The sequence below is a fragment of the Petaurus breviceps genome, unplaced genomic scaffold (genome assembly GCF_028583685.1).
Source record: "Petaurus breviceps papuanus isolate PSGF00001 unplaced genomic scaffold, PetGlider_PUasm1.0 90644, whole genome shotgun sequence".
Taxonomy (NCBI): domain Eukaryota; kingdom Metazoa; phylum Chordata; class Mammalia; order Diprotodontia; family Petauridae; genus Petaurus; species Petaurus breviceps.
The window spans coordinates 9,436,499-9,459,855 of NW_027187298.1; the positions used below are offsets into that span (position 1 = coordinate 9,436,499).

Here is a 23,357-nt window from a genome sequence, read left to right on the forward strand (position 1 = left end):
CAAACAATAAAAGGAAGACTTCAGAATTACAGTGCATAAAGTACCTTGGAATCAATCTACCAAAGCAAAAAAAAGTCTTGCATACATTCAGTTACAAAGTGCTCCTTAAAGAAATAAAGAGCACCTTAAATAGCTGGAGGAATATTCAGGGTTCATGGTTGGCCTGTGCCAATATGTTTTTTAAATAACAATTCTACCAAAGTTTTAGTACTATGGCAATCAAATTATCAAAGGGATTCTTTATAGAACTTGATAAAATCATAACAAAATTCATTTGGAAAAATGAAAGATCTAAAATATCAAGGAAAATTATGAAAAGAGGTAGAGATGAAGGGAGAAAAGCACTTCCAGACCTCAAACTATATAATAAAGCGGCAATCATAACATCTCTTATTGATTAAAAAATAAAGGTAGACCAATGGAACAGACTAGACTAGTGAATCACAAACAATGTGACTCAATAAGCCAGTGTTTGATAAAACAGAAAACAAAAATTACTTAAACAAAGGAAAAGATATTAGTGGGGGAATCACTGAGCAGTGACTAAAAAACAACTATCAATAAAGATTTTTAAAATAAAATAAAGCAGTCATATTAAAGTAATTCTCCAAATTTCAAAATACTATAACAATCAGAATATTGAATGAAACAGAAAAAAGGAGAAGAGAACAGGGATGAAAAAGTTCACAGTCTGAGCAGCAAGCAGAGTACGACTAATAAATCCCAGAAACCAGGTTGCTATGGCACCTAAGCATTTCCCCTTCCTTTCCTTTAATTTCACACTACACTAGATATAAGTTTTTATAATTACTCAATTATTAAGTTGCAAGATTTATTTAGCAATCACACATTATGTACTACATATTAAAGAAAAACACAATATCATGGAAAAAGTATTAGATTCTCAGTTTTGTCACTTTCTAGCTGTCAGGTCCTGGATAAATCAGTTCAATTTTTGAGTCACTGTTTCCTCATTTGAAAAATTATCCAAATGTTTTTTTTCCCCTTCCAGTTCAAAATACTATGATACTACAATATAAAAGATCATCTAAACTAATCTAAACTCCTCATTTTAATGAAGTAACTGAAGCTGAGAGAAGCTAAGTGACTTATTCAATGTTAACAGGTAGTAAATAGTAAGCCAAGATTCTGGCCCAGGTCTTTTAACTCCAAATCCATAGCTCTTTCTACTATACTCTGCTATTGGTTCTGCCTTCATATTTCTTGCATTCATACTCTTTGGCCACCACACAAGCACCCAGGTTGTAGGAAGAGTCTGCTAATAGAGTTTTCCAATCCCACTTACTCTCCTCTCTAATCTCTTCTACACAAAGATATATATAAATAAAATCATATTAATACCTTGTTCAAATGTAGTTTTCTTAGTATACCATACCACCCACAATAGGGATTTAAAGGATGAAAGGAAGGGTGCCCAGGTGGCTAAGCAAGTGGGAGCACTGGCTCCAGAATCAGGATGACCTGGAGATCGAATCCCGGGCTCAGATACTCGGCACCACACCCAGAAATAGCTGGCCGTGTAACCTTGAGCAAGTTACTTAACCCCAATTGCTTTAAAAAACAATAATAATAATAATAATAATAAAGGATGAAAGGTTCTGAGAAGTGTGTTAAAAGATCTAGACATCAAGAACAGAAACAGTGTAAGAGACAGAAGGAAGAGAATGAAGACAAGGGAGATGAGTTAGGAAGCTGTTGCAGTAAATTCTGTAAGAAGGGCCTGTTCTAAGGTGGTATCTCCATCAGGGGTTACAAACTGACAGAAACCCTGGCAGGAAATCAGAAGAAATCCTGTTCACTACTGAGGAAGTAGTGGACAAAATGGAAGATGATCTTTTATGGGACATAAAAATAATGAGTAGGAGGAAGCTACAATAGTCATAAATTTACTACAGATTACCTTCCTCCTCTGAACTCCCAAAAAGCAGCCTATACCTCTCTTATGTCATTTACCAACTACCTTATAAGTGTTTTCTTTTGTCAACTACAATATAGGTGGTCCAACAGCAGAGACCAAGTTTTACTCATCATTGTATCACTGCCTCCCCTCCCTGTACCACCTAATACAATGCCTTCCATAAATGTTTGTAGAGTAAAAGAACTGGAGCCTAATCATGTCATCTTAGAAGTGCTGAATTTGAAGGCCAATGATCTCAGAAAAGATAGTTTTAAACAGTTCATTTCAACATCATATTTTTCAGTGGAAGTTTCTAACAAAGATAAGAATTTTTTAATACTAAGAGCAAATTTCCTTCACTAAGGTACTGCTCTTTTGCCTCATCATGATATGAAGGTGACCCTTGGTTCTCTAAGCGAATGCAGATAGGATGCCAAGCACTGGCAGGTCCTACCAAACCGCAAAGGATTAAATTAATGAGTATATCTAGTATCTAATGAGTATATCTACTATCCAAAGATTAACCTAGCTAAATTTGGAGAGCTTTAACACATGGATGGGCCAAAGGTTGAATTTTTTGGCTATAGCAACTCTAGAAAATCATCTACTAAGTAATAAAGTGGTGGTGATCTGCATCAGTGGACTGAATAATGACAACAACTGAAATTACAGAAAATAGAAGTATAGGTTTATATGCAATCAACACTCCATGTAGAGTTTATCCAGAAGAACTTTTTCCAACTATTATCCTTCTAAGCTCATAGTAGTCAAGACAACTCAAGTTAAGCCCTAACTGCAATGAACTCTGTGTGTGTGTGTAAGAGAGATATAGAGAAAGAGGGAGACAAGAGAGAGACAAAGACAGAAACAGAGACAGACACTCCACGTGTGTAAAGGAAGACCAGATGATTTCTAAGATAACTTCAAAGATTAAAATTCTAAGACACTGGGGGCAGCTAGGGCACAGCGAATAGAGCACCAGCCCTGGAGTCAGAAGGACCTGAGTTGAAATCTGGTCTCAGACACCTGACATACTGTGTGACCTTGGGCAAGTCACTTAACCCCAATTGCCTTGCCTTCCCCCCTCCAAAAAAAAATTCTAAGACTGTGATTTCTGTTCAGGAAATTTCAATTAATTTTAATATGGCCTAAGTAAAACATAACAGAACAAATAAATCCATTCCCAAAGCATCACATGATCACATAATGCAAACTACTCAGGATTAAAAGCCTTTCATAACTTTGTCCCCTTCTACCTCGCCAATTTTCTTAGACACCTTACTCCCTTGACAAGTACTCTTCAATCCAGCAACACTGGCCTCTTTGCTGTTCTACCAACAACTCTCTCTGTCTTGGCTCTGGGCATTTTCTTTGGCTGTCCCCTATACCTGAAATGTCTTCTCTCTTCATGTCTGCCTATTGGCTTCTTTTAAGTTCCAACCAAAATCTCAACTTCTATATGAAGCTTCTGCCACCCTCTCTTAATTTCAGTGTCTTCTCTCTGTTAATTATTTCCTATTTATCCTGTATGTAGCTGGTTTGTATATATTTATTTATCTGCTATCTCCCTCATTAGACTGTAAACTCCTTGAAAGCAGGGACTGTCTTCTGCCTTTTTTTGTATCTCCAGTTCTTAACAGAGGGCCTGGGACATAGTAGGCACTTAATAAATTTGATGATTGATTCTTTTTTAAGAATCACACATTTTGGGGGCAGCCAGGTGGCTCAGCAAGTAAGAGCACCAGCCCCAGTGTTGGGATGACCTGGGGGATCAAATCCGGGCTCAGATACTTAGCACCACACCCAGAAATAACTGGCCATGTAACCTTGAGCAAGTTACTTAACCCCAATTGCTTAAAAAAAAAAAAATCACACATTTTTTCAGAATATCCAGCTTATCAACAGATGAGTTTAATGTGGTGTGATAGTAATGGCAATTAAAGATTCCCCTGTATTGGCTTGGTTTTCAAATTGATTGTATTAAAACCCAGAGCTTGTTAATCCCACCTGTGGGATGGACTTTTTGATGTGAAAAGAAAGTCCTGACTGGGAGGAGCTGGTGATGTAGATTTGGAGAGACAAGAGAGAGGCGGAAGTTCTTTTTGGAAGCAGCACCTGGTGGAGAGGGAGAGATTAAGAGATTGCTGGTGGCCGCTTTGAATTGCCCTGGACTTTTGAGACCTGCCCCCTGAGCTGCCAAGGACTGAGGAGACATGGCTGTTTTGCTGGTACTTTGTCTGTCTGTTTTGATGTTATTTTGCCAGATTTGTCCACTGGTGAAAGACTGTCCTGTTGAAGAAGTCCTGGAACCTGGTATTTGGTTAAGAAGGCCTGAGACTGTCCTGCAGACAGAGAGTGAATACTGTCCACTGGTGAGGGACAGTACTGAGAGTGAATACTGTCCACTGGTGAGGGACAGTACTGTTGTTGCAGGGGTCTGGAGACTGTCCGGCAGACAGAATGAATACTGTCCACTGGTGAAGGACAGTGCTGTTGTTGCAGGGGTCTGGGAGCCTTTCTGTTGGTTCAGAAGCCCTGAAGAAGGATTTTCTTGTTGTATGTTTACAGAAATCCTGGGAGAGGGCTTTGCTAATGTGTTCAGGGGTTCTAGGACTGTTCTACAGACAGAGGATAAATTCATGAAGGGACTGGCAATGTATCTTATGGCCTTGCTAAGCCTTGTCTCCCCAGTAACTAAGATTGCTGAGAACTTGCCTCGTGTCAAGATGAAGAAAAGACCTCCATTTGGGTATTAAGTGCTGTGTTTAAACTTGATGTAACTCTGGGGTAGATTCAATTGTGATCCAGGGGTGGGGAACTTTTGACCTTTTTGTGTTCTATGGTTGAGCAAATGAATGTATTTTACTTATGTTTGGAAACTAATCTCCATCTGAGAAGAGGGGTTTTGTGGTGGACCAAAAGAAGGTATAGCCTAGGGGTGGAGTAGTATTTAGAACAGGGACTTTGTAATTGATTGAATGATTGGAAAGTCCTGGGGTGGGGTAGGCCTTGGAGATGATTTAATCACACTTAGTAAATGCTGTATTTTGAATGATGTCATGTTTTGATCTTCTCTGTTCTGGGTTTGTTACTGAATAAAATAGAGAGCACCTATGCTGGTATTTTGAACCTGGGAAGTTGCCTTTGCTTGGTATTACATTACATGTGGACATGAAAATACATAAAAAGAGCAATTTACCTTACTCAAGAGGGCTACAAATAAAATGTACATATGACCTGTGGAGAGTAGAAGGAAATTAGTCATAGGTTAAGACTTCTTCTATTAAAAATTTTAACAGATTACTTTATCAAACTACCTAGCTGTTATGCTGAAAAAGCAGAAATGGGGTCCTGAGAGACAAAATCTAAGAGCTAGAAAGGACATCAGAGGCCTGCTAATCTAACCTATATCTACCAAGAATCCCTTCTACAGCACCTTCAAATGGTCATCTATCCTCTGTTTAAAAATCTCCAATACGGGAGAACTCACTATGTACTTTCTAAGGCAGATCATTCCACTCTGAGATAGTTATAATTAAGAAGTTTTTCCTTACTCTAAACTAAATGTAATAATTGTTTTTTCTTTTCTAATTCCTCCAATCGACTACCTACCCTCAGATATCAAAGAGTACAAACCAAAAGGCTCTTCCACATGACAGTCCTTCAAACATTTAGGCCCTAAGTGTTCTTTTAAAAAAACATGAAAAGGTTTTAGAAATATCCCCAATTCCTTTGGTCAACAGTTATGATAACAATATGTGATTGAATAATAATATGATGTAATAATAGTCATGATGGAGACTTTTCAATGTGATGTGGAACAGGTCACAGGACAAGGTATTTCTTATTTAGAGGAAAGAAGGGTAAGAGATAAGGGTAAAAGTCAGATGTATGAGAGACTCCTTAAAATGGGAGTCTAAGGCAGACAGAAGATAATAAGAGGCAAAAACAGATCTAAAAAATAGAGGAGTGATACCAAAGGGAAATTTTTTTTAACACAGGACTGGCCATATATAACTGCCCAAGTACAATTACATCCAATTCACACTGAACTTTTTTTTTTCAATAGACCCTGGGCAAGTCACTCTATTTGTCTCAATTTCCTCAACTATAAAATGGTGATTGATAATAACAGCACCTACCTCACAGGGTTGTTGTGAGGATCAAAAGAGCTAATATTTTGTAAAGTGCTTAGCCCAGTGCCTGGCACATGGGATCTAGATATACCCTATAAGTCAGGTGTCATCCATTTCTCTGTGCATGTTCTACAGCATCAGAACATGTGCAGCATCTACTTCTGACAGCACAAAGCTATCTTCTGAGGCTATGGACAGGATCCTGTGGGTGATTCTGCTTGTATATTTAATATTCCTTAGTTCCATGAATAATAAAAATGAAAACCATTTCTTTAGCATTTACTATGTGCCAGCATTCAAAACAGAAGCCCCACCTAAAAGAAATTTACATTCTAATAAGAACCAACTACACATATAGGGGAGTTTCCTGAGAGTAGACTTGATTATATATAGTTCCAGGAGGGGGAAGTGAGAAGGGGAAATAGGGGTAATTACATTCAAGGAGTCTAGTCTGGGCAGCTAGTAAGTGAAGTTTCCCAGGCAATCATCAATAAGCACAGGGAAGTCCCAGGATGTGACTTCTGGGCATGAAAGAGTAAAGTCCTGGTTTGGGGGGGAGGGAGGAGCAAGATAGTAGGGGTGATGGCAGGATAACAATTTAGTTCAAGTCTCATAGGCATCACAAAGAAACTAAAGAGAATAATTTATTGACCTGAGTCTGGAATTTGACTCAGGTTTAGAGCAGGAGAGGAATCATCAAAAAAAGATGTAGGATAAAAGGGTTTGACAATAAGTGTGGCTAGGGCAGAGGAAAATGTCAGTATATCCTGGCACCTAGCAACACAGTACCTAGTATTTTTAGTATAAATCTTATCCTACATAAACTATAAGAATGCTATTCATTCTTCTCACTAATATGTATTCTACTATGTTAATGCCATTCTTTCAGTCTATACTCTCTCTCACTCATTTACTTTCCAATTTCAATAATCTATTTACAACTTAGAGACTATGAAACTTCCTAAGAAGCTAAGTGATTTGTTGATTCGTTCAAAACTGATTTTCTCCAAATATATTTCAGATACTTTCCTATATCCCAACATAAGAAGACTGTTTTGATCTTTCAGCAGGACAACAAAAAATAACCCATATTAACACAGCTCATAAGTTAAAATGCACTATACATGTGTTATCTTATTTGGCCCTCACACTAGACTTGTGAGGCAGGTACTCTGTGAGAGAAATAACATGTGTTGTTGTTTATTTGGTTCAGTCACGTCTGACTCTTCTGTGATCCCATTTGGGACTTTCTTGACAAAGATACTGGAGTGGTTTGCCATTTCCTTCTCCAGCTCTTCTTTATAGATGAGGAACTGAGGCAAACAGGGTGAAGTGACTTGCCCAGTGTCACACTGCTAGTAAGCATCTGAGGCTGGATTTTAACTCAGGAAGATGTGTATTTCTGCCTTCAGGCCCCGTATTCTATCCACTAAACCACCTAGCAGCCCTAACATATGTGTTACAACCCAATTTTATAAATGAGATTGATGATAAGTGGCATCACTGGAGAACTCAGGGTCAATAATCTTTCCACTACAATACACTGTCTCCCAAATGCATGTCTAGATGAGTTTTCAGTCTTGTGTTGCTGACATGAATGTTTGGCTCCTGAGCTGCCCTGGTACAAGTCAGTACAAGACCTCAGTTTCAAAATTATAATCAGTGTTACTGACATAAATTTATTCACAGTTCTAGTTCCATCAATGAAAGTTCACCCCACTTATTCAATCAGTTGCCAAAACTTCTAAATTCTTTTTCCACAACATCTCTCATATGTCCCCCTCTCTCCAAACACACAGTTAGGTCTAGGTCCATCACTTCTCACCTGGATTACTGCAACTGTTCGCCTCAAATTTCTTCCCATTTCAATCTAGTTACCATACAACTGCCAAAATATTTTCCTAAATTGTAGGCTGACCCCACCCAGTAAATTCCAATGCCCCCCTATTACTGCCAAGATCAAATATAAACTCCTTTGTTTAGTACTACACCTTGGCCTTCCTAGCTTTCTAGTTTTCTTACATTCAACTACCCTCTTCAAACTCTGCCATCCATGGGTACTTGCCTACAAACCCTCCATTTCCTTTTCTGTGCCTTTGTATTGGTTGTACCTCAAGCCTGAACTATTTTCCCTCTTCACCACTACTTCTTAAAACCCCCGGCTTCCTTCAAGATCCAGCTCAAGTACCACTTTATATAGGAGGTCTTTCCCTGTTCCCTTAACTGCTAGGGACTTCCCTTTTAAACAATTCTGTATCTACTTTTTATCTATATTATATGCACAAACATATTTTATATCTACATATATGTACACATAGACACACACAGGCTCCCTATTTAGAACATAAGTTCCTTAAGGGAAGGAGTTTTTTTTAATCTCCAGCATTTAGCACAGTGTCTGGCACATAGTAAGTGATTAATAAATATTTTATGATTGATAAAAATATCTGAACTATCAATAAAAGAAGTATGGAGTAAAAATAGATGTTATGAATAACTTAAAAGCAAGAATTAACATGTGGGGATCTACCAGCTGATAAATGAAATATGGTCAAGTAAAATTTCAAAATACACATTTCCAATGCACAAATTTTCATCCTTAATTCGTGAATTATACTTTTTTCCTCTCATTTTTTTCCAAAGCAACAAGGGAAAAACAATACGAAATCACTAAGAGCAGGTAACATACATCAGCTACACCTTTAACAAGATATTATATGACTAAGCTTGAATGACTCACAATTTTCCTAAATTATGCAATTCATTACAATTCAGTTGAATTAAGCTTGAATGGAGATCCATCTGGCTCTATTTATGAGTTTTTCTATCATGAAAGCTACTGTCAAGTCTGTAATGATTAATCAATATGCACTACTTTGCATAAGTTGGTACATACTACACAAATGGACAAAAATACACAAATATGATAATGAAGCTCTTTAGATACTGAAAATAGTGGGTCCTGAAACACCTTAAATCTGTGTTACTCTGGTTAGAATAGTTAACACACTGTATACTGAGTTAACCAAAAGAACAAGTAATTCTTTAAAAAAAAAATACCCATAGGATATACATTCTTAGTGTACAATCTGATAGTACGTTGATAATATGTCCAGATCATGAAAAAAATAAACACTGCCACTCACTCAACATTTTATAAATTGTTCTTGAGTATTTACATATTATTCCACTATGATTCTTTCCTATGAAGTCTGGACACCTAGAGTTTAATATACTGGTATCTGATATAGGAGCCAGTCTGAGAATTGAAGTACCAATCTAAAACTTCAGCTTTCAAGGAGAAAAAAAAAAAGGAAAATAAGAAAGGGTGAGAAAAGGAGAAGGGGAGGAGGAGCCCAGATGGCAGCATAGAAGCAGGAAAATTCCCTGCGCCCCCCCCATAATCACCTCAAATACCTATAAAAAATTACTCTCAACAAACTTTAGGCCTACTGAACCTACAAAGTGACGGAGAGAAACAAACCTCCTGCTGAAGACAGTCCAGATCAGCTGGAAGGGTCCATTGTAGTATGCTGGGAGCTGAGCCCAGCCCCCAGTGAGCCCAGTTTTAGCCTCAGGGTAGCCTGACCAGCGCTTGCTAGAGGGACATGGGGAGAGAGTAGATCACCAGCAGCTCTGGCAGTTTCCAGAAATATCAACCCATAAATGCCAAAGACAAAGTGAGAGTTCAGTGTGGACTATGTGGGAACAGGGGATCCGGGAGTACGGTCTGGCCTCTGCCCCCAGAGGGAGAAGCGGCTGAGGCTCTGAGGCCGTGGCTGCTTCAGAGCCCCTGGCCTGCAGATTGTAAGGGGGACCAAGAAACCATTCTGAGGGGTAATCACTTTTGCTTTAACCTGCTTAGATCTGGATTGCTGTCTAGGGTGGAGGTCCTGGGGTGGGTGACCAGTGTGCCAGAGTCAGGCTTCTGAAGGGCACCCAACTAATAGTTCTAGCAGCTGAGAAAACCCCAGCGATTTAAGACAAAGCTCTCCTCTCTGGAAGCAGAGTTTTACTATGGCAAAAAGCTCAAAAGTCAAGTAATTGAGTGGCAACATGAGCAAGCAAAGGAAGCAAAATGAGCACAGCAATCTGACTTTAGATTCCTATTTTGGGGACGAAAAGGATCAAAGCCTGGAACAGGAGGAAGGCAACAAAGTCAGAACTCCTGCACCAAAAGCTTCCAAGAAAAATATGAACCAGTTACAGGCCATAAGGGAGCTTAAGAAGGATTTTGAAAACCAAATAAGAGAAATGGAGGAAAAATTGGGAAGAGAAATGAGAATGATGCAAGAAAATCATGAAAAGAGAGTCAACAACCTGACTGAAGAAAATAACACTTTAAAAAATAGACTAACGGAGGCGACTAGGTGGTGCAGTGAGTAAAGCGCTGGCCCCAGAGTCAGGAGGGCCTGAGTTTGGTTCCAGCCTCAGACACTTAACACACACACACACACACACAAACTAGTCGTGTAACGTTGGGCAAGTTACTTAACCCCAATTGTCCTCCAAAAAGCAAAAAAAAAAAAAATAGACTAACTAAAATGGCAAAAGAGGCTCAAAAAGCCAATGAGGAGAAGAATGCCTTAAAAAACCAAATTTGTCTGACGGAAAAAGAATCTCAAAAGCTCACTGAAGAGAATCATTCCTTCAGAATTAGATTGGAGCAAATGGAAGCTAGTGACTTTATGAGAAATCAAGATACTATTAAACAGGTCCAAACAAATGAAAAAATAGAAGGCAATGTGAAATATCTCATTGGAAAAACCATTGACCTGGAAAATAGATACAGGAGAGATAATTTCAAAATTATTGGACCACCTGAAAGCCATGATCAAAAAAAGAACCTAGAAATCATCCTTCAAGAAATTCTCAAGGAAAACTGCCCTGATGTTTTAGAACCAGAAGGCAAAATAGAAGTTGAAAGAATCCACCGATCACCTCCTAAAAAAGATCCCAAAATGAAAACTCCTAGGAATATTATAGCCAGGTTCCGGAGTTCCCAAATCAAGGAGAAAATATTACAAGCAGCCAGGAAGAAACAATTTCAATATTGTAGAAACACAATCAGGATAACTCAGGACCTGGCAGCTTCCACACTGAGGGATCAAAGGGCTTGGAATATGATATTCCGGAGGTCAAAGGAGCTGGGATTAAAACCAAGAATCACCTACCCAGCAAAAATGAGTATAATGTTCTGGGAAAAATATGGTCATTCAGTGGAATAGAGGACTGTGATTTCTGTTCAGGAAATGTCAATTAATTTTAATATGGCCTAAGTAAAACATAACAGATATTATTAAACAGATCTAAACAAATGAAAGAATAGAAGGCAATGTAAAATATCTCATTGGGAAAACCACTGACCTGGAAAACAGATTCAGGAGAAATAAATTAAAAATTATTGGACTACCTGAAAGCCATGATCAAAAAAAGAACCTAGAAATCATCCTTCAAGAAATTCTCAAGGAAAACTGCCCTGATGTTTCAGAACCAGAAGGCAAAATAGAGGTTGAATCCACCAATCACCTCCTGAAAAAGATCCCAAAAAGAAAACTCCTAGAAATATTATAGCCAGGTTCCGGAATTCCCAGATTAAGGAGAGAATATTACAAGCAGCCAGGAAGAAACAATTTGAATATTGTGGAAACACAATCAGGATAACACAGGATCTGGCAGCTTCTACCCTGAGGAATCGAAGGGCTTGGAATATGATATTCTGAAGGTCAAAGGAGCTGGGATTAAAACCAAGAATCACCTACCCAGCAAAACTGAGCATCATGTTTCAGGGGAAAATATTATCATTCAATGGAACAGAGGACCTTCAAGCATTTTTGATGAAAAAAAACCAGAGTTGAATAGAAAATTTGACACTCGGATACAAGAAGCAAGAGAAGCATGAGAAGGTAAACATGGAAAAGAAATCATAAGGAACTTATCAACATCGAACTATTTACATTCCTTCATGGAAAAATGATAATTGTAACTTGTGAAGCTTTTCTCAGTATTAGAATAGTTGAAGGGAATAGAAATGTGTGTGTGTGTGTGTCTATACAGGAGGATATATGGGTGTATGAATATATATATGAGTGTGTGTATTTATGTGTACAGGTATACACAGACAAAGGGCACAGGATCAGCTGAATAGGAAGTGATACTTAAATGGTGAATTTGAGAGGTGAGAGAGGAATATAATGAGAGGAGATGAGGAGAGACAGAATGGGGTAAATTACCTCATATAGAAGAGGTAAAACTGTTAAAATGGAGGGGAAGAACAGGAAGGCCAAAGGCAAAAGGGAACCTTACTCTCAGTGAATTTGGCTTAGGGAGGGAATGACATACAAACTAAATAGGGTTTCGCACCCTACAGGAGAGTAGGGGGGAAGGGAATGAGAGGGGGGATGGGAATGAGAGGGGGGATGATGGAGGGGAGGGCAGGTTGGGGGAGAGGGAAGTTGGAAGCACACACTTTTGAAAAGTGACAGGGTCAAAGTAGAGACTAGAACAAGGGGGGCAGGAGGGTTGGATGGAGGGAAATATAGTCAGTCTTTCACAATATATCCACTATGGAAAGGTTTTGCGTAGCTACCCATGTACAATCTATATTGAATTGCCTATGTTCCCAGTAAGAGTGGGTGATGAGGGAGGAAGGAAAGAATCTGGATTTCAAAGTTTTAAAATCAAATGCTTAAAAAATATATATATACATATATATAATTATTATTTTTCATGCAACTGGGAAATAAGATATACAGGCACTGAGGCATAGAGATCCATCCTGCCCTACTGGAAAGTTGGAGGGGGAATGAGGGAGGATATATGAGAGAGCAGATTATTCAGTGGGACTGCTGTTTTGGGGTGGTGTGTAGGGGAAAAATGAGAAGAAAATTTGTAACTCAAAATCATGTGGAAATGAATGATGTAAACTAAAAATAAATATAAAATTTAATTTAAAAAAAAAAGAAAAAAATTTTAAAGCAGAAAAATAAAGACCTCAGTACATAGCTGAAAAAGAAAAGAAGAGACAACATGTTAGCAGATGGCATGGATTCCTAACACCTTGATGGAATCCTAATAAAGCTGCTTCCAATCACAATATTCTAACTTCCTTACAGGCCCCACTGAACAGCAAGCCCACTGCCCCTACCTAGCCACTCACTCCCACCCCACATTTCAATATCCTAACTTCTTCATATATGCCTCACTGCTTACAAGAACAACAGGTGTGCCCATGAACTCAAATTTCTGTCAGAAACAGTAGTCACGTCCACATGATGGGATTCCAATCACTGCCTCTAGCCAGCCACTGCCCCCAGACTCATTCCTCATTATTTCCCACAGAAATAGCCCTAAACCACAACCACATCCATCTAGTCTCAGACAAGACCACAATACTCAGTCAATCACAAAGCAGCATCAAAAGGATGTCCAAGCAGGATGTGGACCCCAAAACAACAGAAATGACTTTTCCTAAGTAGGCACCTGGGCAGTAATAGCAAAAGCTATCCTTTAGGTGAAACTTATGACATAGAGGCTTATTATAATATCATTATCATACATATATACCCCCCAAAATAGGTTTTTCTGTATGCACTGTGGGTAATCCCATACACAATTCCACTGTGGCTGGGACCCTTCCCCTATTACCTAATCCCTTAACAAATCCCTGCAGCCTTTTTAACATTTATAATTTCTGTTATGTAATTTCATCTTTACCCTATAAAAACCCATCTTGCTTTTTCTCTGAAGTTGCTGGTACCTCTTGGAACTTAGCCCGCTTCATGAGAGGTGTCAATTTCAATAAATGCCTATATTTGTATTAGAGGTGGTCTGACTGAATTCTTTGAGACAGTTGCACCACAACACATCATGAAAACAAAACAACCTAAGGTATTTAATGCACTTCCAGGATCATACCAACCTTATTCGTGTATGTGCTATATTTGTGAATAAAATAAAAGTTTCTTGATAGCAAGCACTTTTATCTTTGTATCTACGATACCTAGGATTTTTGTTGTTGCTCAGTCATTTTTCAGTCATGCCCAACTCTCCATGACCTCATTTGGGTTTTCTTGGCAGAGATGAAGGAGTGGTTTGCCATTTCCTTCTTTAGCTCATTTTACAGAAGAGGAAACTGAGACAAACCAGGTGAAGTGATTTGCCCAGTGTCACACAGCTAGTCAGTGTCTGAAGCTGTATTTGAACTCAGGAAAATGAGTCTTCCTAACTCCAGACCCAGCACTCTATCCACTGTACCACCTAGCTACCCAGTACCTAGGATAGTGTCTTCCAAATAATAAATGCTTAATAAAGGTCCCTTGAATAGAACTGAACAGACTTGCTACCTGTTCTTAAGTCGCTTTCTCTGGAAAGAACCAGGCCTTAGGTACAGGGAAGTTACAGCTGAGATGTCAGAAGGAACCAGAGAAGCCTCCCATGAACATCCCCACAGGGGCCTAAATAGCTATAGCTAAGTCCAGTGATTTAGGCTTTTCAAGTTACAGAGATAAAGCAGACTAAAAAGGGGAGGGGTGGGAGACAAGATTTGGGAGGGAACAAAACTGAAAGCCAGAAGTGTAGATAGGCTCAAATAAGCCCTCTATGAGAATCAGCAAAGGGAAAATACCTCAAGGCAAATGCCTCAGCACAGCAACACCAACCCCCAGTGAGAGAACAAGGAGGCAATTTTTGTTTGGCTAAAGTTTTTTTGTTTTGTTTTCAGTCAGGTCTGACTCTTCCTGACCCCATTTGGGGTTTTCTTGGCAAAGACACTGGAGTGGTGTGCCACTTCCTTTTCCAGCTCATTTTACATATGAGAAAACAGGGTGAAGTGACTTACCCAGTGTCACACTCCTAGGAAGTCTCTGAGGCTAGATTTAAACTCAGGAAGATGAGTCTTCCTGACTCCAGGTCTGACACTCTATTCACTTCACCACTACCTGCCCTGAAGAGGCAATTAAGTTTTATCAAATATCCACTAAAGAGCTCAGGTAGGATTGGCTCAAAGGTTAAGAGGGACGAAATAAATTCCCCCCAAGGCCAATCCTGTTAGAGAACATTAACATATGTTTGATATAACTATATCTAAAAAACTAGAAAACATGTTTGTACATATTTAAGAACAAAAATACAAAATAACAAAGATAAAGGGGAAGCAGATACTTTGTAGGCATCACAAATAGTGTTGTATCCTAATGAAGAAAAGGTTTGAAGCTGGAAGAGAAAAAGAGCAGGGAAATTTAAACCACTGAAAAATGAATAAAGATATTTTTAGAAACTATGTTTATTAAGTGTTCTGTGTGTTTGTGTATACATAAAGACAGAGACTGTACTAATTCTATTAAGCAATCAACAAGTACTTATGAAGTACTTAATTTATGCCAGGCTGGATGGATAGAGAGTAGGCCTGTAGTCAGGAAGACTCATCTTCCTGAGTTTAAATACAATTGCAGATACTAACTATCCGTGTGACACTGGGCAAATCACTTCACCTGGTTTACCTCAATTTCCTCATCTGTAAAATGATCTGGAGAAGGAAATGGCACACCACTCCTGCCAAGAAAACCCCAAAAGGGGTCATGAAGAATCAGACACAACTGAACAAAAATACGCCACGATGCGTGTTAAGAGTATTTAAGTACAAAGAACAGAATGCCTACCCCCATGAATTTAGGTTCTAATTGAGACAAGCACATGTAAAATACATACAAAGTAAATAAATGCAAATGTATAAAAATGGCAAAATACAAGGTAGACTGATCAGGAAAGATTTCAAGCAGAAGATGGTGCTTGAGTTACATCTTAAAAGAAGATGTAAAAGAAGAGAGGGACTCTATGAATGTGGAGGTAAGAAAGGAATACATTCCAGGTCTTGGGAATACCTGAGATGGGAAGTATAATATTATTGGGAGAAAAGAAGGTCTGTTTGGCTGGATCACAGATTGCAGGAAGGGGTGTAATAACCAAAAAGCTTGGAAAGAGAGGCACTCCAGATATCCTGTGAATCCTGTGAATATGTCTGTGAATAAGCCCCAGAATATTACAGGTTGTCATAAAAAACTGCTCAAATTCAGGTTAAGAACCCACAGCAAAAATTAAGTAGATGAAAAATAACTTTCTAGATTATGGCAGGCATTTAGGTCAGTAGTGCTGAGTTATTCAACATATGTTGAATTCAATGTCTTGGTCTGCCATATTAATATTACTTTTACTGTACAATAACAAAAAGTCAGAGAAATAGGGGGAAACATACAAAACAAAAAAATGCTGAATGAAACAGAATCCAAATATACACTCCAACTACAACTATTTAATTAAAGACAATAAGAACAGCAACAGCTCTATAAAACACACAGAAAAGTTTAAAAAGCATCACAGAAACAAACAGGATAATTTGGTTACTCCATGTTAAAAAAAAACCTATACATTTTTTTCATGGTTAACAAAGTTTATCACTATATATGAACTATTTACAAGCCTTTTTCATTTTGATTATTTTTCCTATGCTCTTGTTTATATGTTTGAATACCCATACCTAACAATAAAATTGAATATAAATTTACCTGAGCTGGGGGGCAGGGGTGGGGGGGGAGAATTGTACGAAAAATAAAAATTGAGCAATCCAAGTGTTCCTTTCTCCAAATATCCCACAAAAAAATTAGTTTCCTTATGCTAGAATTTTTATGGGATTAAGTGTTTTGGGCTAGGGCTCTCATCATTTTCATGCTTGTGGACTCATCGTTCGTACCTAAATAAGGAATGATCCTACTACATTCTGAATAAGAAAAAGGACAGAATAAAAAAATTTAAACCAAAGACATAAAAAGACTTATAAGAACACCACAACATATACATATATCTCACAGGCTATAGTTTCATAACACAAATGGAAAGACATAAGAGCTTTTTACTAACTACAGAAGGCAAATGGCTAAATGTCCTGAAAGGACACCTGTCATAAAGTAACCAGTCATAAAAGTGTTTCTTCATATTATCTAATACATTGCAGGTAATTCATACTAAACTTCCAACTACCAAAAAGTACTTTGTGATTCACTTTGTGAACTTCCACCTTCAAAACATACCTCCTATAGAAACTCTAAATAGAAATTCACTTCTTCCAACTCTTCCAACTCTAAACTCATAATGCTACCCTCTATTTGCTTCTTTAAAAAGGCCAAAAAAAAAAAACAAAACCACCCCACCCCCATGCATTCCTCCTTGTTTGCTTACAAGATAAGCATTCAAAAAAGCCAGGTAGGTCCAAATTTTTCTTCTCTCTTTGGCACTCCCAGGCTGAAATAGATATCTGGCCACCCACTTCCCCAGTGAGGGAAACAGACAATCTGCTCCATTCTTCAGCAGAGACAGAAAGCCACCCCACCCTCACTTCTCCAAATAGACATAGAAAACGCACAGCTCCTTCACCCCAAAAACAGGGGGAACGCATACTATGACATCCCTCTTCAGAAAGGAATCCCATTCATACATTCCCCAGAAGGAAAAAGAAACTTCACCTTCAATCTAATTTCCAAAGAAAGTTAAACAAACACCCAGTGGGATGGAATCCCCTGCCGCATCACAGACTTAAAGAGCTTAGTGGCTCCCCCCACACACTTACCCACCAAGACTCCCCTTCTAACAGTTACAGATCCCCTTAAAACCCACCCTCTTACACACTCAGTGATCGGGTCCCTCCACGTGACACCCCTTTATACACACTGACAGACCGTTGTTACACAAAGACATCCCCTCAGTAATTGAGCTTTCTCAGACCCACGTTATACACACAACACCCCCTTATTTTGGACACGCCCTACACACCTTCATACGGTGACAGAACCGCCCTTACACACAGCGAGAGGCACCTCTCATACACATACTGACAGACCTCCCTCATTCACACAGGGGCCGATCCCTTTGTATACACACACGGTAAGAGACCACCACCCTACCGGCACACACGCCAACACACAAACACAAACATACCCGGCACCCTGCAGCCAGACGCTTCCTCCCCACCCCCACCCCCAGCCCGGCTGCCACCCTGGTCCGCAAGCTTCCCACAGCCCACGCTGACAGAGGCCGGCGGAGCCCGGATCTCACCGTTCGGAGGAGGAGAGTCATAACCGGGCTCGTCCGGGGGTCTCCACGCCAGCAGCAGGGGGAACCAGACCGAGAGAACGAGGATGCATAACTTCATGTTGGCGGCCCCGAAAGCTCCTCCCTCTCTCTGGCCTGGGGCCTGGGGCTCGGCTCGTACCCGAGACCCGGCCCCAAGCTCCTCTCCCGCCTCACTGCCACCCCCTCAGGCCGCTCACTTGCCGGTCCCCGGAAGTCAGAGGTGAAAGACGACTTCCCGCGAGGCCCGCGCGCTCCGCTCCCCTAGCTCTGTCCCGCGGCTCGCGGCCGCCCACACCCGGAACTCCGGCCTGGGGTGCGGCATGCCGGGAAGGACGGGCGAGATTCCGCCCACCGCGCTGGGCGCCCAACCGCCGCTGTCGCCATCTTGTGACGTAAGGGATGTTGCCGCCTCCTTGGGGGCGGGGCCAGGTGCCCTGACGCGACCCCGACTCTGCTCAGGGCTCAGGCTCAGTCTTCCTGGCTCTGCTGGTACCTGAGCGCCTTCTGAGGTGACAGCTCTTCGTTGCCGGGAATCGTCGAGAAGCCACCCCAACAATACGTAATGATACCCGCTGGGTCCTTGAAGCTCCTCATTTACTAGGAATCTTTTGTTTGTTTAGATCCTTAAAAGCCCGGGAGGTCTGCAGGGTCGTTAGCCCCACTTTACAGAGGAGAATACTGAGGCTCTGAGAGGTAAAGGTGTAAGGGAAAGAATCCAAAGACCCGAATTCAAGTTCCATCTCCAACAAGTCAAGTCGGCTAGCATTTATTAAGCGTTTACAGTGTTCCCAAGTATAGTGCTAAATGATGGAGATAATTAAAAAGGCCAAAAAGAGTGGGGGAGTCCCTGCGTTCAAAGGCGCCCACAATCTGACTGTTTGGAGTGAGTCTCAGTATCCTCTTGTCAGATGGGAGTTGGACTAGCTCAAACAACTTAGGAACCTAAGACCGCAGCTATAAAGAAAGGGGTTATGTTACCGTTAATGGGAATTATTTATCCCCTGAAAACCAAGGATCCAGAGTTCTTATCAAAGCCTGGGATTCCATAGTATTGCTCTTCCTGAGCTTATGTTTTGGAAGAAACATCTCCTTTTTGAGTTTCATGTGGTAGGTGTCTGCTGCAGAAATAGATTTACCACAATGCATAAATTAACGAAGTAAAAACCAGGTTCAGGCCTCAGAGGGAAAAAATAAACCTGAACAAAAATTAGGATTCCAAATCGACTTTTCATAAACAAAATTATGTCAGTGTGGCAGAAAAATCATTCTTTTACATATTGCAGTATCATACATTCTTTTAGGCTATAAAAGTTAAATAAGACAGTCATAATCCCATGCTTCCTTCAGTGTCATAAAAGTTAGACATATGCTGAGGAAACAAACATAGTTAAATAGATTCTTAGGTAAACTAAGTCAGGCTACAGATTAAACTACATTTAGTGTGTTCACAATGGATTGATTGAAGGAGAAGGGATTTAATGTGTCCAAGAGAACCAAGGAAAGGGGAATAGTTGGGATTCTTTTTCAAATAACATTTTGCTTTGACTTTGGCTTCTATCTAAGAAATATCAAAGTCTTCCCTTACCACCATTATTCCACAAGTCAAGTTTTGGTCAGATGAGGTTAATATTAACAGAAGACAGGCTTTCAGTTAACCAAAAGTTGCAGAAGGAATGGTCTTGAGCCTTAACAACAATAAAAGGAAACCCAAATATCTCATAATAATTCAAAAAGTTGCCGAAATTAAAACTTTGCCTGAAAAATAAGGGACCATAATGGTAGAGTAGAAAGAATGCAAGATGGTCAGAGAACCTTGGCTCTTAATCCTGTCTATCACCATAGTAGCTGTGTTACCTTGGAGAAGTCATGTGACTTCCCTCTTCCTCTGTAAATTGAAGGTGCTGGGACTAGATGACTTCAGGCCTTTTCAGTTCTAATTCGTGAATGGATAACCCTCTGTGACATATTGCTGGATTTGGAATTAGGAGACCTGGGAATGGATCACCCATCAGACATTTAATAGTTGTGACTATTGGCAAGTCACTTAACCTTTTAGAGATTTAAGTTTCTCTTCTATAAAATGGAGATGATAATAATGTAATATTTGAACCTCATAAGATTATTAGGAAAGTGGTCTACAACAAAGGAAGTACTATATAAATGTGAGTTATTATCATTAACAATGGAAAACATGTAGCTTTAGTAGTAAAATGTTGGGCAGGCCTGTCAAGTACCAGTTAGCCCTATTGTAAAAATGTCAATAAATTTTCATATGTACTTGCCCAACAGGTAGAGGAATGTAGGTAGGTGACTTCAAGGAAATAATCCCAAAATACCCTCCTCAGTCTCTTGTTCTTTTGGCTTACAGTTACTGATGTATTCTGACAATGTTAGATACTTCTACTCAGGGATGTCAAACTCATCCCCCTCAGGCAGCATGTGTCCTTCAGAACTCTCTGGTGTGGCCAAATCAGATAAAAATGCAGTTGGGAAATGTTGAACAAAATAAATAAAAATACAGTACAACATAGATATTGTCAATTTGTGTTTTTCTAAGTCAGTATGCAACCAGCAGGGCTCCTTTCTATTTGACTTTGACCCTACTGCTCTTACTAAAATTGGTCATTTAGCATGCATTTTTGTAGTGTTGTGGTTTTTAAATTACTATACAGTGCACAATACTCCTCCTCTAAGGGCCCTTTTGACTCTAAATCTATCATCTTAAACTATGGCAGTTTTTGTGGAGGAGGATGGTTTATAAATAAAGACAAAGTAGTTTGATAACCATTCTCCTGTTGCCCATGCCCCACCCCCATCCACCTTCCTGAAAGGTAGAATTATCACAGCCATTTTTGACAAACTGGAATCCTAGGGCTAAACTGTTTATCCATATATCAAAATGGAAAAAGTTTTGTCCTAATTGACAAAACTGCTCAGTGTTTGGTTGACTTAGCCTAGGTTGGAAATTTTTATTTTCTAATACTTACTGCAATTTCATAGTGATATAGTTCACTCAGTTCCTGTTTATGTCACTAAATTAAACATTATAAAAGTAATACAGTATGAAAGAGACAATCCTTAACTTGTAGGTTTGGTAAATTTTCCTCCATTATAGTATTATGTAATAAATAAAACGTTAATATCACAACTATATAGTGCATTGTTTGACACTTGCTCCAATAAATTCTTCATGATATAGTTTAAATTGATGTTCATTTTGGTGTATGCCTCAGTAAAACCTCAGCCTCTTTTTCCAGCAGTTCTTATTTCCCACTAATGATTGAAATCGTTAATGGTCGAAAACCATTGAAACCATAATGGCCCTTGCCTTAAGAGCAACCAAATTATATTTGTTCATCTATTCATTTATCTGGAAGTGGGTATAAAATTTGTTCACTTTATACAGGCAATATACAGAGAATTAACAATAATAACACTCATATGTCACTAAGAATTTTAAGAGGTAGGAAGTATAAATATTATGATTTCCATTTTACAAATGAGGTTTAGAGATTCGCCCTAGGTCACACAGCTGGTAAAAGGTCAGAGTCAGGATTTGAATTCCTCACTCCAGCTTCAACATTTTCCGATATGTTATAAGAGGAATAAGAAGTGGCTGTCATGGAAAGAGAACTGGATTTGAAGACGGAAGCTGGATTTGAAATTGAGCTCTGCAACTTACTACCCATATAATTTTGAGCAAATAGTGAGTGACTTGCTATTTAGTTGTAAGTTTCTACATCTGTAAAAATGAACACTTAAGTATGTTTCCAGTTCAAAAAAATCTATGATTAACGTCTACAAAAAGGATAACATTCAAAGAGATTGGAATTTTCTTTTTACTCTGTACAAGCAAGGTACACAACCTGACACCATCTATTAGAATGCAAACTCTATTCATTTAAAAAATCCTTGAAGGATCCTAGATCTAGAACTGGAAGAGACCTCCTGAGCCAGCCATCTCATCCAACCCCTTCATTTTCCAGGTGAGGAAACAGACCCCATGAAGTAAATAGAAAAGTGTCAGCTAACAAGTATTGACTTAAGTGCCTTCTGTGGCCCAGGCACTGTTAGGCATTGAGGACACAAACACAAAGAATCAAACAATCCCTACTCTAAAGGTGTCTTACTTAGGTATTCATTTGTTCATTCAACAAACCTGTTCTAAGTGCTAGGGATACCATGGTAAAAACCTGAAGCACTTTCTGCTCTCAAAGAGCTTACACTCTTTTTGGGGGGAGGGGAGAGAATACACTGTACACAGAAAAATTAATGTATACAAAATAATTTCAGGGAAAGAAGGCACTAGCCAATGGGGAATCAGGATAGGCTTCCTGTAGGAGGAGGCATTTAAGTTGAGCTCTAGATATTTAAGGAAGTTCAGGATTCTATGAGGAAAAGGTGATAAGTAAGGAGGGAGAACATTCCAGGCTAGGAGAACAGCTTGAACAAAAGTCCAGATGAGATGTAGAATAGCAAGTAGGCCACTTTGACCATAATGTGATATTTAAAAATGGGTAATGTTCAAAAAAGCTTAAAAAGGCAAGTCTAGAACCAGATTAGGAAGGACCTTCAATGTAAAGCTGAAGTTTGTGTTTTGTCCTAAATTAGGCAAGGGATGTCTAGTGGGATTTCTTGAGTGTGCAAGCAACATGGTCAGAGGAAGTGGGTGGGAGAGGGGAAAGACTAGATGCAGGGAGACTATTTATGAAGCTAGTGTAATAGTCTAGGCAAGAGGTGATGAGTGACTGATCTAGGGTGGTGGCCATGTGAGTGGGAAGAAGAGAACAGATGAAAAAGATATTCAGGAAGTAGAATTGACAAGACTCAGCAACTGATTAGATCTAAGCAGTGAAGACAGGGAAGAGTTGAAAGTGACTCATAAGTTACAAACAGAGGTGACTGGAAAGGTAGGGGTGTCCTCAACAGAAATAGGAAAGTTTAAAAAAAAAAGGGGTGTGGGTTTAGGAAGAACCATAATGAGTTCTGTTTTGGAATATTAAGTTTGAGATGATTATGAAACATTCATTTGGAGAAATCCAAAGGATATGAGACTGTAGTTGAAGAGAGAGACTAGTTATGTCCATGAGGAGAGAGAGTAAGATATGTAGTTTGTTGTCTGCCTAGAGATGATATTGAACCTATGGAATCTAGTGAGATCACAGAGACAGAGAATGCAT

At 39.3% G+C, this 23,357-nt stretch overlaps 1 protein-coding gene across 2 annotated transcripts in view; it reads right to left on the reverse strand.

Moving 5' to 3' along the window:
• Positions 1 to 18,518, reverse strand: part of ADAM17 (ADAM metallopeptidase domain 17) — a 62,163-nt gene extending 43,645 nt beyond the window's left edge. The window contains exon 1 of one of the 2 annotated variants that reach the window (XM_069064815.1): positions 18,160 to 18,518. In XM_069064815.1, the coding sequence (XP_068920916.1) occupies positions 18,160 to 18,256 (97 nt within the window). In that variant the 5' untranslated portion in view covers positions 18,257 to 18,518. The remainder of the gene's footprint in view (positions 1 to 18,159) is intronic. The other variant, XM_069064816.1, reaches the window with a different exon arrangement.
• Positions 18,519 to 23,357: the final 4,839 nt, after the last annotated feature.